We start from the raw sequence: 20,190 nt of genomic DNA, 5'->3' as shown, positions 1-20,190 counted from the left end.
TATTTTGCTGTGTAGCCTCTTTCTACCCTGCACCACGTGCCCCCGATGCCAGCCACAGTTCCTATCAATTTCTTTTTACTTGACATTTTAGACACTCAAATATTATGAAAACAAAATTGTAATACAATATCAACAGAATAATTGCCGTTCCAACAGCTTCCAGCAGCAGTGTTTGTGGAATCTCCATTTGTGTTATTAAAGTTACAAACTGTGAACTATTGATGGCCTGCTTTCACCAAAGGATGATTCTTCAAAAAACTAACTAATGCTTACAGAAGTTTTTATTAAAGTCTTTGTATGTGTAATTAGTAGATTAATGCTGAAGTGGTGAAGCTCTGTGCCCCTTAATCAGATTGTAAAAGAAAATCTTGCATTGTATTTTTTTTTCAAGCACCTGGTTAGATATTTCCATGTACGCTTATCCTCTTAGAGAATATTCCAGTCTAATCTGGCCTGAATTATGAAACTTGTTTGCTTCCTTTTACTTCGTGTTCTTTGTCTTCAGGTGTATCTTAAGCATCTTTTATTTTATATGGAAAAAGCTATCCCCAATTCTATTTGCTCTGGAACGTAAGTAAAAAAAAGTATCAAAAGAAAAGCTTAGGATCAAAGCAAGTTGCAGTCAGTCACATCACAAAGCTCATGTTAGTAGTTTTACTTTACGACTATGGGGATAAATACTGAACGTAACTGAATGATTGCAAGGACTATTTTACGTCTGCGTAAAGGGAACTAAACACCTTCTTCTTCCTTCTTTGCTTCTGCTATTTATCTTCAAGATATAATCTATGATTTTCGCCCTACACACTTCCCTGTCTATATTCTCTTCCTGTTAGCTTGTGCCTTTCCAGTCCCAATTACCCTACGGGTATGAATTTTACTCTCTTGTTCTAAGAAAAAATAATCCTTGTTGACAAAATAACAGCTTTCCTTGCATGAAAATAAACTATGCTTTTTATGGGCACTGAAGAAAACATTAAATAACTTTATGTGCATTAATCTATAGACAGGTGTATAATTTACAGAATGAGGCAGCATGGTTTTCTTAAAGCAATTCAAGGTATTATTTAGATAATAAATATGCATGACCATGACATTTTCGGGGAAAACAGTCCAATTTGTGACGCATGGTTTATTGACAATAAGAGAATTTGACAAATACAAAAGAGAATTAGTCTGTTGTTACAAATCCATATGCATTATTCATGAATTGTGTTGTTTACTGTATTGCCACCACATTTCTTTTTTAATGTGCCATTTTGTTTTCCTTCATTTTATTTTTTTCCAATCAATCCACTTCCTCACGTAAAATGTGGTTGTGGTCAACTTTACGTGAGGCACATAGAGAGCCCAACACACTTCATGGATTGTACCTTTATCTAGTTTAAACTTCTTTCCTGGTGTCTCTTCACCATTATTCATATAATCAGGCTGATGCATGATCAAGAGTTTGCCATATAGTATAGAACAAATAGATAACCTCCAAAAGGAAGAATGTGTAAGTTCCCCTTAAATGCAAGAGATTCCATATATCCTCTCTGGTCAGTTACCAAGTTTTATTTATTTCTAATTTTTCTTAAAACTAAAATCCTTTAGCCATCAAATTAAAGTTATCTGTTCATATCCAGTTCTCCCCTAGTGGATTTAATTAGATCCAAGACTAGAAATTCTTTGAAAAAGAAACAGATTTTTTTATTCATGGACATGGATTTCAATAGATCGTAGAACCTTCTGAACTACCTGTAGTCATAGTTCTTCAAGGAAATGATACTAAGCAATGAATTTCATGAGAGTCATTCTTCACAAGTTCATGGCCCTGAATAACACATACAAAATACAAATTATTTTGATGAAAAAGAAAGTGGTGTGACCAGAGGAGAGAATGGGCTGATGTCACACTTAGAACTTGGGTACTGTCCGTGGTCCTGCACTATTAGTCTTTTTCTCTAACAAAGCATCAGAATTGTGACCTTTCCAACAATGTCATGAGGTAACCAACCATCAAAACTCTTTCCTATTTTGCATATTTTGGTCTCCACAGTGCCTGAAGAACTTTTCTTCAATAGTGGATTTTGTTCCATGACTATGTAATATATGTAATGTATCATCAAAAGTGCATCCAAAACAGAACTACAGCGAACAAAATACAAGAAAAGATGATTGATTTTTGAACACGAACAAAACAAAAGCTAATATGAATAGTGCTGTTGCCTTTTTGTTCAATGTAGCAGAACTAACCTTCAGATTTCTTATGTCTCCAGTGTGGGTCAGAACACTTTGAAACCTATGAACTATTACAACAGCATCCTAATTGATTTTGACATCCAGGTTATAGTCTTATTAGATAATTCTAACAAAGATACTAGATTCCTAGATATTGTTTTCATGATGCAGAGGATTTTCTATCATCTACTATCTGGTCTTAGTAGACATTCTGATTAGTTTTGATGTTCTGCCTGTGATAAAGTCTTCCTGATTTTCACTATGGCTTCAGCACAGAAGCTCGATGCTCAGCCCCAAGCAACCTGGGTCCAGAAAACAATCCCTTAACACTATCGTGCCCATTGGAATTTAGAAAAAGTGGCATGGGGGAGAAAGAAGCCAGACACCAGAGTTCAGGTGCAGGGGATTTTTTATTGGGGGATAGTGAATGGGAAAATGAGGAGAGGAGAGGGGAAACTGGCCTCTGGGGAGAGAAGAGGAAAGAAGAGAAGGAGAGAGGGAGAGAGAGATAAAGGGAGAGAGAGAGAGAGAGAGAGAGAGAGACAGACAGACAGACAGACAGATAGAGAGACAGACAGATAGAGAGACAGACAGAGAGAGAGAGAGAGAGAGAGAGAAGGTGGGCAGGTCCCTTAAAAGGGAATGTCGTGAATGTGCACAGGTGGTGCTCTTAGTGGCCACAGCTGAGAGCGTGTACCCCAAGGTCAGGCCAGAACAGATGCCTGAAAGCCAACAGTGCCTGTAGTCAGACTGTTTTTCATGGAGCTGATCTTCTGTAGGTAAAATTTTCATTTCTCTCTAACTAGGTATACTCTATCACTGTCTGTCATCTATGAATATCTATCTACCTACCTTTCTATCTGTCTGTCTGTCTATGTATCTATGTATGTATTTATGTATCTATGTAACTATCTGTTTATGTGTGTGTGTGTGTATGTGATATGACAACTTGAATATGATATAGGGCTGGAAATTAATACAGGTCTTAATGCTTGCTAGGAAAACTTTCAACTGCTGAGCCACATCATAGTCATTTAAAGAGATATATGTTTTTTTTCTACACTAATTTAAAATCCCCCACCTAATGGAATCACAGTCTTTATAGAATATTACACTACTTCTTTGAATTGTGCTCATACATTTATCTAAACATTCACCTGAAGCAGAAAAGCACTGTGAATTTGCTTCCCCAGGTCTTGGATACTGTGTGGGAACTTTGGAAATACATCATTCTCAATTACAATCAAAGATAAACATAATATTGGCTATTTACTGGATACAAATTTTCAGACTTTTGAGTCTTGTTATTTCATATGTGCAATAGAGGTGTTGGCAGTATTTACCTTCTCAATTTACAGTGAAGGATAATTAGATTGTATATCAATGAATATGTAACATTCAGTGAAAGTGTAAGTATTTATTATAATCAGTCTTAGTGTCAAACGGGTTTGGTTAATTTTTCTAGAAATTTCAGAACCCAAATATCATTCTAGTTGTTTTTCTTCTATTTTCTGTTACAAATACTTCTTTTACTTTGGCAGGCTTTTTTCATTCCCTCAAACGGCAAGTACATATACATTTGTAATATAGAGTATTCTAGTGAAATTTAAAGTTTCTTGTTACTGAAATACATAAAGCATTGCCTGAAAGACCGTAAAATAATTAAAACTAAGATAATGAAAATTCCTGAAATTCTTTGAATAGTTTCTCACTTTGGCATTAAGTGCCCCAAAACCAGGCTCCTGCCAGTGTGCTCCTTCTGAAAGATATGCGGTTGTTTAGCTTAATATTTATAATATTTATTGATTTAGCCCAAGTTGTACTGTTTTTCTATTTTTATATGTTATCGTTTCAATTACAAAATGTTGTTTGAATAGCAGTAGGCATGAGATATGGCTATTTACAATTTAATATAGGCTTGAATTTTACCCTTAGGGAAAGATACTATATCCACATTAAAAGAATTTCCTAGCTTTTCTTCCCCAAATTTATTGAGGTTTTTTTTGAAAAAATAAATCAGGTTTCTTTACATTGCGAAAGACTTTTATTGATTCTGACCATTTTTATTTGTTTTAAATTATCTAAAGTTTTATGTCCTTTATTTTACAGAAGCAATATAAATAACACACCATTTCTAGCTCTGGAGATTAAAAATATAGCAAAAGTGGGTCATTGTCAAAGGAACTCCATTGAGAAATTGGTACATCTTGCTTGGATCACACAGTATTATGTATTTTTATGCTCTGTGATATTTCACAATTAAGTCTATTTTAAACATTCTAATTTTTATGAAAGAAAGCCAATTAGCAACTGGATATTATTTCTTGGATGTTAAAGAAAAATGTATGTTTGCTATGGATAGAGATGCATTCATCTAAATTTAACACTATGAAATAAGCTTTGCATATAAGATTAAAATACAGTATGACATCTAAATTTTAAAGCAAGGATATAGGAATTATTTTTTAAAAAACTTTAACAAAACATAATACAGTATCTCCAGCTCTATTACATTTATCCTTTTGTCTTTATTATACCGGTTTTAGACTTACTTTTAGAAGGTTATATATTGTTTCCATTAATTACACTTAAAGACTGCTTACTGTGAAATAAACCAGGGAAGTTTCATATATTCAGTGTGTGAGTCAAAGAGTACGCTGCTCAGTGTCCGAGTCTGTTGGCCTGAGACTATAGCCACCCAAGCTAGGAGCCATCAATATGGGGAGCCTGGGGCTCCCTAGGTATTCTTGATTCTTTGTCCACCCGTTGCTGAGCATAGGACTTAATGCCTAACAGGATGAGGATGAAGGTGATGATTCCTTTTGACCTCTCTATTTGAATGAAATCATGCATTGCTTGGAAGACCAATCCACAGATTAGGACAGTGGTGGAGTGATTGGAGAGATTTCCCATCAGAAAAGAAGCAAAGTTTAGATTACAAAATGGAAATTACTAAAACAAGACAGACACCCATGCTAATCCATGTTGATGGAAGAGCTCAGAAATCTAACGATAATAGTTTTCTTTCTTCAGATAAATAATGAAATCTCCTCATGGTGATCAATATGGTAAGAATCAGACAGACTTACCTGCTCTCCCTAATGTCCTTCTCATTTGAATTCTTAAGATAATAAAATTTTGACTGAATAATTAATTGGAATTTTAGAGAATTAATACAAAGTGTCTGCATCCTTAATTCATAACAATTCCATATTGCAATTGGAAATCACAACTAAGGAAACTCAGACTTAACTAAAGGCAAGATCAGACACTTTTCTTGTTTCCAGAAGGCACAAGCCCCCAGGGCTGAAGGCCGTTGAGAGGGATGTATGCAGAGAGAGAGAACCAGGGTACGGCAAGAGTCCAGAAACCCCCAAATAAATTATGCTGTTGGATTATTTTGACAGTTTGTTTTGAACCCTGTAGACAAATGGAGTTCTGCACGCAGAGATTGCCGCACAGCAATCATGAAAGCCCAAAGTTTTCTGTAGCCACTCACTTAACTGTCAAAATTCACAATTGATGAAGAAATTATTCAACAATTTGCATTTGCTTATCTTTACTTACTCATAACTCCATGAATTATTTTCATCCTTAGGAAATGTGTGTCCTGAGATTTGGTGACATTCAAAAAACTTAAAAAATACACTCATGTTTTACTTTTATGAAACTCAAACATTCCAAATATCTTTGACATAGAGTTTACAAATATATTTTAAACTGTCGAGAACAACATGTAACCACACAGAATACCAAAAGGGAGTTCAAGTGCCTAAGTTTCCAGCAATAGTACAAATTCTGCCATAAGGAAAGCGATGGGTCTTTTAGTCTTGTAGAACAGGATTCGCCTGAGTGCTTTCTGGCATGCTCCAGATTCCCCTTTGTGCATTGAATGCATGATTTAGAAGCAGCTGTGTCAGCACTGATTTATACATTGACAGCTAAGGATAATAAGATATGGGCAAACATACAGCTCACCCTTTTACAGATTAACCTGGAGACTGCATTAGGCAAATTTGATAGCATTAAAAGATTTTGCCAATTTGTCTGGAAACAATTTCTCTTTTGTAGCATGTCAAGGGTAACACTTCTTGCCACTGTACTAATTTAAATGGCTTTGATAAATTGTTCAAGGGGTTAGAGAATGGTAGTGTAGATATATATTTGGCACTTTGAAATAAAAAGGCTATTAACTTAATTGTTAAATGAATTTAATCTTTAAAAATCAAAAGTGCTCAAGGATCTAAGTGTTTTCTTGGAACCACAGCAACCATATTATATCACGAGGCTTTAAATGTCTTCCTGGAAAATGAAATTATCCTTCTGCATTGCTTCCTAATAAGTGGGAAAAGCTTTCAACTATTGCAGTGGCAGGAGTCCTGGGCAGTATTAGGGAAAAGCTAAGGTTTATAAATGTAGTGGAACTCTATCTTTCCCAGAATGCACTTGCTTTTACATTGTCCTACATTGGACTATTTACGAGATATCAGGTAGTACTATCTATGATTGTGTTTCCTGGAGACTTTTTTAAAACTGAGATGTGGCATTCATGAGAAATTCTCTACATACATACTTTCTAAATAAGGGATCTATGGGGACCTCTCTGAAAGCTAGCAGATGCCATCACGACACCTCTATTCAGTAGCCCTGCGAGAAGACCAGCTGTTTCATGAAATGTTCAAACAGTTCTTTCAGAGTGAACCTCAAGTGTGAACTGGGTCTCTTGGTAAACAAGATGCGTTGATATTTTGATGGTAATCTCACTCTTGTACATCCATGATCCCAGAGCAGTCATGGAGGGCAAACATTTAATTTCTCTATCAAGTGAAACATTAAAATACATTTTCTCTACTGGAACAATAATGTCTCTAAACATCAAGGTACCACTGTGAGAACCACTTGTTGGAAACAGGACAGGTAGTACTCAGTTCTTTCTTTCAAGGTACTTTTCTATGTATTGTTGAAAGTGCTTTCTTCTCTACAAGACATAAGATACAACATACAAGGCATCCCTACCACAGTTTCCCCTCCTCCCACATCCTTTCTTCCCAGATTGGAAGTTAATTTCTTAACATGAACAGTAAGATTTTTAATTCAAACAAAAACATAAGAAAAAGAAAAAAAATCACAAGCAAGTTTGAGGCATCCGTTTTATCCTGTCTACAACTGAATATTGATGTTCAGTCTTTAACACTAAAGAAGAATCATTTGTTTGAATGATATATGATTGAGTGGGCTGAAATAAAGGTAAAACTGTTTCATAATGGATATGCTATTGTGACAAAATTTTTATAGTGATGTTTTTCATTTTTTTATTGGTTAGGGCTACAGATTAGCATCTTAAAGAAAATAACCAAAGTTTCATTTAAGTTTTATTGAATTCATTTCCATCATGTGCTAATATTGAACAAACAGTTTTCTTTAGGAATCACATTCTGAAAGCTTCTTAACTCAAAAAATTCATGACATTGAAGAGAATTTGTATGTAACCATAAATGCCAATCTGAATTCTAGTGAAGCCTGGTGTACAATGACTGTAAGCTTTCTAATGTGTGTTCTTGGTTCGAAGGGTGGGGAAATGCACGGCGTCCTCTCTTGTTTTCAGTTTGGAGTCTGGAAAGAAACTGCCTTTAAAAGATGGAAACCCGAAAGTAGCCTTACTCCTCCTTGCCAAGGATAGTGAAATTAACATGCAGCTGGGCTTCTCTGATAAATGGATTCTGTTAGGTCACTGAGGGGGTGCATGTGACATTAAGTGATTTACAGCCCTTTACCTTAATGAAATTGTTTCAGCAAGATGACGCTGAAAGCTCTTAATGGATAGCTTTTCTTGATGTAATGAAATTGCATTCCTATGGCATTTAATATAAGGTGCAGTTATTATTTACTGGAGCTTTCCAAGGGCTGCTATTTGCACAGACAGTTCGGAACAAAAAGAGACTTCCGTAGCTGCACAGGGAGGGCAGGATGGCTTGTGACAGTCTTAAGCGGATGAGTGTGTGTGAGGAAGCCTTTCAGGAAGTGTGATCAGAGTGTCTGTGCTCCTTCAGGAGTCTTCAGGTCTCCTACACCCAGCTCCTGTGCCTTTCTGTTACACAGTCTTTTAATCCATTTAACAGGCAACTGGATTACAACCAGATCAGCTGCATCGAAGATGGGGCCTTTAGAGCGCTGAGAGATCTAGAAGTACTGTGAGTATGGCTTATTTCTCTGACTCTATTCTAGAAAGTTGTTTCATTGTTTCGAGAGAGTAATAATGGGATGACTTAGCTGCTGTCTAATAGCTCTGTGTCAAAATGTTTTTCTAACAGCAACGGCAACAACAACAACAGCAAATACTCCTTTGGAAAAAAACAAACCTGTGAATACACAGAAGAGTAGAGATGTACGTGGGCGAAACCATGCAAATGTTTCTATGTAGACATTCTATGTTTAAGAAGAGCACTTGAAAGTTTACTTTTTATAAAATATCCTCATAGCATTGACAAATGTTTCCAAAGTTCCCAGATCCCTAAATATTAAGATAAAAATCCAAATTAAACCACTATTTAATTATCTATTTGGTGGTTATTGTGAAATGGAAAGGTGTTTTTATTTAATCATGCAATTTTCCATGATGACATAAGTTAACTTCATTTTTGTATGTTTATTTTGAATTTGGGTTCCTAATTCGAATGGGCCATGGATGAGATCCATTTCAGAGACTTCACTGCAGTTCTCCTTGAGTGAAAAGTTTTTTCCATGCTTTAGTTCCATCCGCAAGACAGTCAGAAATTTAATGTGTTCAATATGAAGTGGTTTTGAATTTTTCATCAGTTTGTTAAAAGTTGTACAAGAATTAACAAGTCCACCTCCATAAAAGGGGGGTGAGTTAATTGAGGAGTTTTGAGCCACTGAATATAATCTGAAGATGAATAATATTTCAACCAAGGTAGCTTATTTTGCTAAGAATGCTATGTGATTTTTATTTTTATTACACGTTAGAGAAAAGTTTCTACCTGTCCCCGATCTGAGTTAACATTTTAAAGAGTTGATGAAAAAAATCACAAATGTTACTCGTCTGAATTGTTCTGTACATGAAGGTCATGTTTACTACTGTTGAAAAAAAATCTTTTTCTGCTTCAAATACGGTCAAAGTGCTTATGTACACTTTAGATTAAAGCCACTTTTTAACCAGTGTGCAAGGAACTGTGCTGCTTGTGTGTGAGGGTGGAGGTGGGGGCAATGAGTAAGTGTAGCAGAGGGAGAGCAAGTGTCAATCCCACAAACTGAAGTGTTTAATATACATAGAAAACTATATAACATATATAACTACAGATTTACTTGAATAAGAAATAGTCACCTTGCATATTGTTATTTTCATCTTAGCAAATTTCTAAAGATTAACCTTTTTGAGAACTGTTACTATGCAAATGAAATAGAAATTTAAACATTGGGATATTGTTATTTTTATCTTAATAAAATGTCTAAAGTTTGACTTCTGCAGGAACCATTGCTATGCAACATGAAAAGGAATGATAATTCATGAGGTTAAATAAAAATCTAAAATATTGGAATGAGGCTCTTAGTTTCATATCATAGAGATATATGATGATTACAGCCTGCTTACAGATTCAAATAGTTAAATATTGTCCACTATAAGAAAATGTTTGTATATTTTTAAAATATTTCAATGTTTTTTGGTAAAATTTTGTGATGTCATGAAAGTAATGTGTATAATTCTTAATGATAATACAGCTAGTGCATTTTAAACAGTATTTACATAATTTGATTGATAAATGAGAATGGGATAAAACTCTTTGAAGATGGAATTACTAAATAGACCTATACTAAATGATATTCCTGAAAGAAGGGTGACAATTCTGACTCTATAAATTCTTTTCTTCTGATCTCATGCAAAGAATGCAAGAATAGCAACTTAAAGTTCATATACAATTTCAGATACCCAGAATTTTAATTTAAGTTTTATTTTTATTCCATGAGCATATAAGACTGTCTGACACTATTGAACCAAACAAGAGAATTTGGTCTAATCATGCTGATCACTGATAAAATGTCTAGAAAAGGATTTCTTTTTAGATAGAGAGTTAATGAAGTCTGAGATTCCAAGAGAAAAGTCAGGCTCAGTGAGACAAGGGTCAGTTTAGCACTCTTCCTGTTTGATTCTGGTTGACAGAATATACAATGAACTATGTATTTTTACTACGAAGAAATGTCTCAATAACACTGAAAACTAAATTTCTCTATATTTTTTTTCTTATTAGGACATAGGACATAGAAATGAAATGAAAATGCTAGTTTTACGCATTTTTGCACATATTAAATGAGAACATAGTGAGTCATATCCATTAAATACTAGACTTTTTGCCAAGTCCTGCTCTTGTTTGGCACTATGAAATAATAGCAACTAAATCATCATCAAATTATAACATGTACGTCATCATTTCAAGGGTAGTCTTTTGTATTTTTGCTCTAATAAAACTTTTTTCATAAAAACATATTCTGGTAAAAAAAAAAGAGTGAAGTTAAAAATTGAGTTAGTTCACATGCAGGAAAAAGTATTAATAAGTAATCTCCCCAAATCGTATCTCAGTATACATTGTACCTTCAAAGATTTTAGTTATGTTGAATATGCCTATATTTCGAGAGTGGGAAAAGATGTCAGTTGAAGTCAAGTCCCTTTGAAAAGAGACACACCGACAGAGATGAATAAGACAAGCAGAAGATACTTAGAGTTGGTAATAGTAATGCACTTTTTGGGTTGTTTGTTCACTTTGTGAAATATTCCGGGGGTGAAGTGAAAGTGAGGGACTACAGTTTATCGAAGGAGATTATGTGATCTGTGAAAACAGAGTGATTCTTTGCGTGGGAAATTGACAGGACACCCGGGGTTCTGCCCATATGAAAGAGATACCCTGATGAGCCAGATGGATGACATTTGAGCCTCGTGAAGAGTTTGCACTGGACTTTTTAACTGAACAGTCTGTGGAGGTTAGACAAGGGACATCAATGAAATAAGCCAGCAAAGAGACAGAATGGGCAAGAAAATAGACAAGAAGAGACAGGCCTCTCCTTCGTGGAGTCTGCAGGCGCACCTGAGTATGTCCTTCTTGTTCTTCTGAGCACCTATTGTTTCCTCTATCACCATAGTGAAGGCAGGCATAAAAATATCTTCAATAAGACCTCCAACTACTCTTGAAAGAAAAACGAAGAAACAAAGCACAAACAAGCAAAAGAAAACAGAAACCAAAAATGGACTGACAGCGGAGGATAGTGTGCTCCTCAGTAAATCAGACATGATATTCGCCGTTGTCATACCTAGTGTTGTTCAGTTGTTTCTTCCCCTGCTGCTCTGGAAGGTGGCCAAGTAATATGAATCACCCAGTAACCTCAAAATAGACATTGTAGATCAATCTCCAACTTATTCTTAAAAATACTACTAATTAATTCTTCTATTTTGTTTTGTTAGTCAACTGTGTTAGAACTAGAAAGAGTACATTTGCAAAGCCTCTTCAGTTATACCATCAGGTGTGCTGGATTGTCCGTGGCATTTTCGAGAGACCAGGAATTGACTTCTTAGGGAAGTTGGTTACATCAGCTGTGTACTTAAAACACTGAATCCTACCCAGTTTTGAAATGTATATACAGATAAAATAACTAACCTAATGACTTAAAGTCACAGACAGAGAATACGTAATTCACGAGCATCTATAAAACATTGAATCCATAGCCTCATGTTGTCCAAAATATGGTATTTACTTATGCTCTGCCATCATGGACTACTTGTGAAATCCTGTTACAATAAATCTGATGTTTGAAGTAAAAAGTTTACTTCGCAAAGGAATTTTCTTTCAATTGATTCTCTTTCCCATTTTCAACATAATAGTAACTAATTATATTAACATGTATGTGAAGGGAGAGAAGGAGCAATCTGAATCAAGCAACAATTGTACCTTTCACCAAAGCTCCTTTGTCCACCTGTCTTTCTGACTCTACCTCACTACATGATGACTGAGATTGTGACCCAACAGAATTACACAAAGGACAGTATGCCCTGCTACAACTAAAAAAAAAAAATACATTAAGGCTTTAATATGCTGCCAGAGCAAGACACTTCATCTCCAAAAGATGAAAATGCCAAATATATAGGCATGCTATTTCACCCAAGCTTAAGGAGTAGCCATTACCCACAGTAGAGGGTAATTAAGTAGTCTTTTATAATAACGATTATGTGTTGTTGGTATGGGATGTCAGCTGAAGAGTCCAAGAATGTGAGCGTCACCATGGACACTAATTAAACAAAGAAATGCAAAGTCCAATTTTCTAACTCATTTTGCTATGGTAATCAAGCAGGTTTAAATGCAATAGTATAATGTAACAAAAATGTTCTGACCTAAGCCATACATATATATTTCACAAGTGTTTAATAAGATGGAATGCATAGTGATATCTTTAAATATGAAAATTAGATATCATATTTTCTCTAAAATAGTGAGTTCTCTATGTGTTCTCTACAAAGAAGTTAGTTGTTTACATAAATGAAGTCATAAGAAAATTTTGATGTTAATATAAAATGATCAATGGTTTTCCAAATCTAACTAAAAATTTTAACTTTTTTTTATTCTACAGCACTCTCAACAATAACAATATTACTAGACTTTCAGTGGCAAGTTTCAACCATATGCCTAAACTTAGGACATTGTAAGTAGCCAAAATGTACAGAAAGATGGATTTAATTAATTAAGACTGTTTCTTCAGTACAATTTTGAATAATCAGTGTATAGGACCATTAGCTCATTATAGCATAGGCAAAGAAGGTGATACTTGGGAAGAATGTTAGAAATACTATTTTAGAAAATGAACTGTTACTCTGAAAACTTGGTGTCCTTACAAATGATATGCATTACAGAAAGTTTGGAGAAAAATAAAACATTTACTTTGAGCTATTGGAGAGGTCACATTTCATTAAGAAGTGGAAGACTCCTTGATTGGTTGTCAGAAATGATAAATGGGAAATCTTTATGATTTTATTACTGTATTAGAAGCAGACCTAATACAGCTAACGTGTGCTCCAGCGTTCTCTGTAATGTAAAGTCAGGGCATCACCCACTGGTGCTTGCATAATTAAAGCTGTGTCAGCATTTATATTTAAAAATATCTTTCCAGGGTCACACACAGTCATTAAGATATTTTTGTGAAATAAAGTATGAACTACAGCTTATTTTTCTCTCTCCAAGAAAAATGAATCGTTAAACCCCAACATGCAGCCTTTTAATTTTAGTATTTTAAGACACGGATCTCTTGTGAACTGGATTTCAAAATCACCCAGACCTAAAAAGTGAATTACTAGAAACATGGGACTAAAATCAAAGATGTGGGCTTGTGGTGGGGAAATGTATTTTTAAATCAGTTATGTTTATTTTGATTAATTTTTCAAAATATTTTTCTTTTTAAAATAGCAAATAACCAAGCTGGGCATGGCAATGCACAGTTGGCAACCCAGTCATTTAAGAGGCAAAACTGAAAGTTCAGGCATTCAAAGCTGACCTTTGCTACATAGGGAGGTCAAAGCAACATGAGTTACATGAGATTCTCCCTTTTAAAAATAAAAAAATAAACAAATCAATAAGCAAACAAATATCTGACACTTGAAGACATTCATTTTATTTCTTAAATAAACATACACTGAGTTGTGTGTGGTAGCAAGGCCTTTAATCTCAATAATCTCAATATTCAGGTAGCAGAGGCAGGTAGAGCTAATGAGTTCATGGCGAGTCTTGTCTACATAGTGAGTTCTAGCTAAGGATGCATGCTGTGATCTTATCTAAAAAATAAAATTAAAAAGTGCTTCAATTTATAAGTCTTTTAATTCCTCGACAATGCTAATTTAATAACTAAATTTATTTCCCTATCAAAATGAGATTGATTAATAACCTCGTTTACCTAAACTGTTTTTAACAAAATCAGTTTAATATTAACATTATGTAATATATGTGTAAAGAAAGAATTATGATTTTAACACCTGTAAAAAGAAATTTACTTAAACTGTAAAACAACATATCATTGCATTTTCGTGCCTTTTCCTGCTGGTAGCCATATATTAACTTGTCTTCCAAACCAGCTGTAAATTGTTTTTCATTTTTTAAAACTTTTTCTTGTTGATTTTATTGAGCTATACATTTTTACAGTATTTTTTGTATCGTTTCATCACTCCCTGTTTGACATGGCCATGGAAACAGGCTATGTTTAGTTGAACATATTTGGTAAGAATGGTGAATGAAAGAGGTATCAGTGGCTACTAAAGTCTGTATTTTAAATTCTCAGCAAACTAAGGAGCTGGTCACTCACCGTTCCAAAAATCCAATATTTGACCTCAGGATATCCATTTTAGTTTTGATGCAGGGCATCCTGGTTCTTATACAAACACTCAAGGAGAATATGGCCATCATTTAATTTTAAATTCCCTCCCTTTTGGTTGGCTCATTTTTCTATAGCATCGTTGGTACTTGAAAATTCCATTTTTATACTTGGATTATCTTTCTAGGCTGAGTTCTATATTTTACAATCCATTATCATTATTGAGTTAGAATTGAACACATCAGCTAAAAGGGGCTAAAATGGTTCCACTGTGTCATAGACAATTCTAGAAATGATGTTTTGATTTATAGCATTAGGTGCCCTGTCTTTAGTTTGAGCGAACGTAAAGCACAGTTTGAAGTCATTTACCTAATTTAGTGGATACATTTGCCTGATATTTTATTAATGGAGAAATACTATTTGCAATTTGGAAGGAACCCATGATCTTGCATAGATTCTGGCAACATAAAGGGGTCTTATTTAATTTCTCCTGTCCCAGCCACTTTTGCCTTTTAATTTTACTCTTTGCTCTTTGAAGCTAGATCTTAAGAGCTAAATTCAGCTAATCCCTTTTCTGAGAGACTGGGCCCAGTGGGGTGGGGGAAGAAGAAGGGAGTGAGGGGAGAAATTGCAAGAGGTATGTTAAAATCAGACTCTCTTATATTGAATTATTATTCATCTTACTCAGCAAAATAGTGCTATGCTAAAATGACTTTGTAAGCTGTTGCTATAGAAACTAATAATGGTCTTCACTGATATTTGACCTATAAGCCACATCATTTGTTCTAAATACTTACTGTCCACCCCTCTTCATGCCCACAGCCTTGGACCACCTCCATTGGCTTTTGTTATGGTGTGGATGGAGAATAATTTGCCCCGAGCTGATATTTTTTTTCTCATTACCACTTTGAATGAATATATGCAAAATAACTTCATAGTCCTACTTCTGTCTTTTTTGCCTAGCTCAGTAAAGGACGGGAACTGACTCATGTTTATGAACTAGTTTAATTATCTGAGAAATAATTTTATTAGGGATTTATTAGAAATTCCCTAAGGTGTGCCTGGATTGGTGTTTGTTTGTTGTTGTTGTTGTTTTGTTTTGTTTTTAGAGAAGTATATCTTTTTACTAATAAAGTTTGAATTAACTGTCTCCTGTTTTCTTGCTTTGAACTCCTCCCTCTTCTTTAGTCGACTCCATTCAAACAACCTGTACTGCGACTGCCACCTGGCCTGGCTCTCGGATTGGCTTCGCCAACGGCCTCGGGTGGGCTTGTACACTCAGTGCATGGGCCCATCCCACCTGAGGGGACACAATGTCGCAGAGGTTCAAAAACGGGAATTTGTCTGCAGTGGTAAGATCAGTGGGGTTGTAGGATTTTTTTTTTTTTTTACACTCTGGTGTAACAGGTGTGAGGAATTCAGATTTCAAAGGTTCAGATTTGCTCCCCAGGAAGTCATCATGCCCTCATCACCATGGAGACGCTGCACGAGAAGAACACTAGATTCTAGGACTTTTGTACCTAGGGCAATTGATGACTTGGATAGAAAAATCTGTCCAGTTGCATGCCAAGGGAATATAGGAAATTCTCAATTGTAACCATATTTGTGAAATATTGTTTTATCTTTTATTGAAGATTATTGTCTACTAACTAGTGAAAATGACTAGTAATCCTGAATACTTACCCAAAACTCAATATAACTCAACTGTATTTATAAAATATAGAAATAAATGTATAATCATATATATATATAATGATTCAATTTTACTAAAAATAAGTATATAACTGCCCTATGTACCAAAACATCTGCAAACCATGTTTATCAATAGCTAACATTTGCTAAGTTCTGCATGTCTAAACAGTAATGTAAATATTTCACACATAGCTCTCTCACTTTACCTCTCTTGAAACAACTATAAGAACAATATAAATTAATCTCTATATTAGAGACTAAAATATCATATAAAATAATAAGCTTTTCTAATTTTATATGTTCAAATTCAAGGATCTCAACCTATATAGGCTATATTTGCATACATATATGTACATATACACACAAATAAATTATATACATGCATGTGACTGTGTATTTTATGAATATATGGCTAGGCATGCTTCAGAACAATTTGTTCAAAATATAATGAAACACATAAATTTTTGATTGTCCTGGGGATAGTCCCCAGGCTCGTGTATATTTTGACAAGAACTCTTCCAAGCCTAACACAAAGTTTGAAATCACAATATAATTGGCTTTTCTTATTTATTTGCACAGATATAGATTCAAGCAACCAGCATCAAAACATTTCTAAAACAAATGATCAGTACTGAAACTTTACCATCATGTTCTTGTCTTTAGTCTGTAAGCAATGCACTATTGTAACAAATATTTGCATATCATTTATATTCTATACATTGTTGTAAGTAATCAAAAGATGACTGATATTATAGAGTTGATTTGCATAGACCTTTTTCAAATATGATCTTACTTCATAAAGGATCTTTACAGTCACTTGTTCGGGTATGTGTAGAAGTCCTCGTCTCTTCACCCATGCTTACCAAGCATTGAAAGCAGTTCACATTTTTAAATCACTGGAAGAAAGTTACTAGCTCCTTTTTGGACATTTAAAGATACCTTTCGGGCGTTTAAATGTATTTCCACACTTTGTGGTCTACCTGCAGTTTTCTTATAATACCCTGAAATATTCTCAGTGTGTTTGGTTGCTTTTTAAAAATCCAAACAAATCACGAGCATTTCTCTAACCATCGTTTTTCTCTTTGTTTGTTTTCTCCGTGCTGCCTTCTAGATGAGGAAGAAGGCAAGTTTATATCTTGTGTTTGTGTTTTCTTCCTCCTTGCATTTTTTGTTTTAGACTTAGAATATTGTTGCACTTTGAGAACTAGTGTGGAAGGATGGGTTTAGAAGCGAGCCCACAGTCTTTTCCTGGCACTCTCTCACACCGGGAGGGTCCCTTCCCAGTAGATCCCAGAAGATTGTCCTGATTTTCTCCAGAAACCATTACTAAGCAGGCGCCTGTTTAGTGAGACCTGGCTGATGATGTTCTGGTTTTCATTACTCAGACTGGGAAATCTGATTTCAGGAGACTTTTGTGTTCAGACACTGAGCAGTGAAATTACACATCTGCAGGTGACTGCTCATAGCAAAAGTTTCTATCAGATGAAGCCCCTGAAAAGAATCATTTGGACGAACAATTATAGAATGTTCTCCCACAAATTACCATAATAACTTCAAAGAAAGCAGTAATTTTGAATCTACCCAGACATCAAACTTCTATTATCTAGTTTTCTCCTCCATTTGTTGGCATGAGCTAACTTAATTTGACCAACAGTTATGTCAATCAAGATGGAAGTCCACTGTATTTTTTTCTTTTTTTTTTCCAGAAGCAAAGTAAATTATGCTACATCAGTTTGATTAAAACCAAGCTCCAGTTAAACTTATTAGAAATTATATAGCTCATTCTGAAATATCTGCTTTTTTAGAAGTCATGTTACTTTTCGATAGAATTCTGGTCTTGAATCTAAATTTAGTTTTACTAACCTTTCTAAGTTTTGAAAATGTTGCAATTGTTATGATTTCTTATCTTATAATATTAAGATATAACTGCATGATTTCCCAAATATATTCTAGAAATATTAAGGATGCTTATTTAATAAACAAGCATGCGAGAACTTGATCTTTGTCTCCTGCTTTCTAAGATGAACACAGTCCATATATCTCTCTATTGTGAAATTCAAGAGAAAAATCTAACTTCTGTTGATTTTTTTTCTCTTTTAGGTCATCAGTCATTCATGGCGCCCTCCTGCAGTGTTCTGCACTGCCCTGCTGCCTGTACCTGTAGCAACAATATTGTAGACTGCCGAGGAAAAGGCCTTACTGAGATCCCCACAAATCTTCCTGAGACCATCACGGAAATGTATGTGCCCCGGATTTTCTCTTTCTCTTTCTACCTCCCTATTAATCCAATGCATGGTTTGCTTTCAGGAAATCTGGGCTCGTCAGGCATCTCTAATTAGTTGCTTTAGGCAAATCATCTCTTCAGAAACGTATCAACCTTTCCTATGTTCAATTATATACATTGATGAAATGATTATGATTTGGTTTTATCACAGATATAATTAAAAGGGATATTTTTCAGAAAAAAATATATTTGAATAAGCATTTAGGCTCTTTTAGAGACAATATATGCTTCTCATCCTGACGTTAAGATCAGTAGGTTTAGTGATGTTGGGTTTTGGCTAAAGGAATGGAGTACAAAAAGGTGGCCAACAGAAGTACGTTAAGCACAACGAGAGGGTTGCTGCCTTCTCAAAAACTCAGGTTTAGAGTCAAGTCTCATGATCCTTTTTAAATGCATAGAGTATATAAAGTATGGAATGTGCTAGACTGTAGCAAGTGTCATCTATTACTTAGCTAGAAAACTTTTTAAAGTTTGTAACATAGTCACTACTTCCTTCAAAAGCTCAGTTCGCTTGACTATTATAGACCTTCTTTTTGTGACACTGAGGATTGAGCACTAGTGTCCTTGTGAAATATAAGTCATGTTCATGAAACAAATGCATATAAGATGCAATTCGGAACGTCAGGATCATTGGAAGTATCGAGAAAAATTCTGATCTCAGTTTTTATTAATGAAGACGGTATCTCTAACTGCCTAGATTATCATGTTACTGTTTTATAGGGCAACTCTAAATTGTAACACTGTAATCAGATTTTATTGTTTTTTTAAATTAATAAAAGAGGAACAATTTCTCATAAAAAGCAAAAAGAACTTTTCAAGAACTACCCCTTTCAACCCATTTGTTTAATTTATATAAGTGAACTGCTTCAATTTACTTTATGTGAGAATAATCTTAGTCCAAGAATATATGTTATCTTCAAGTATAATATGTGCTTAATGTGTTTAGATAATTGGGATAAGAAACATGATCTTCTACAGAACCTCCAAAATCCATTGAGATTTTTATACAAGCACCGAAGCATAATAGACGCTTCATCCAAGGTTTAGTTGGTGGAATAATATCTTACGATTTCTACGTGTTTAGTTTTGGCTGGGAATTGAAAGAAGAATGAGATATGGTTTGGGAAGTAACAGTTCCAATTCTGTAAGAAAGAAACACTAGGAACAAATAGCAGGTGGAATTGAGTGGTAGGCAACAGAGATTATAGAGGTGAATGGGAAGATAATACTTTCACTTTGAGGCATGGCAAAAAGAAAACACTGTTGTAATAAGTCTCTGTTTGTCATTGAAGGCATTGTTACCGAAGTTTTTTAGCTTAGTTAGAACATAGAAGAAAGCCTGACGTATATTATGAAAAGAAATTCACAGTAATCGTTAATCTTCACAAGATTTGTTTTTACAGATACATGAAGAATATCTGATAGAGAAAATGCACAAGCAGTGCATGCAGTCAATAATCCTTATTATTTAAAAGACTGCATCTATGTACTATAAGCTTACTGATGTATACTCACATATAACATTGGACTTCATAAAAGCAATTTCTTTCAAATATCTCATGCCTGTGATCATATTCACCCTAGTTCTGTTTCCTCCTCTTGCCAACTTGCATTTCCCTTCTGCTAGCCTCTCC

At 34.7% G+C, this 20,190-nt stretch overlaps 1 protein-coding gene across 2 annotated transcripts in view; it reads left to right on the top strand.

Moving 5' to 3' along the window:
- Slit2 (slit guidance ligand 2) overlaps positions 1 to 20,190 on the top strand; it is a 338,826-nt gene that overhangs the window by 206,744 nt on the left and 111,892 nt on the right. For both annotated transcript variants that reach the window (XM_048415124.3, XM_048415123.3), the window contains exons 6-9: positions 8,343 to 8,414; positions 12,853 to 12,924; positions 15,769 to 15,932; positions 18,373 to 18,511. In XM_048415124.3, coding sequence (XP_048271081.1) covers positions 8,343 to 8,414; positions 12,853 to 12,924; positions 15,769 to 15,932; positions 18,373 to 18,511 — 447 coding nt within the window. The remainder of the gene's footprint in view (positions 1 to 8,342; positions 8,415 to 12,852; positions 12,925 to 15,768; positions 15,933 to 18,372; positions 18,512 to 20,190) is intronic.

Source organism: Myodes glareolus, chromosome 8 (genome assembly GCF_982192425.1).
Source record: "Myodes glareolus chromosome 8, mMyoGla1.1, whole genome shotgun sequence".
NCBI lineage: Eukaryota > Metazoa > Chordata > Mammalia > Rodentia > Cricetidae > Myodes > Myodes glareolus.
This window is presented reverse-complemented; position numbering and strand designations above follow the sequence as displayed.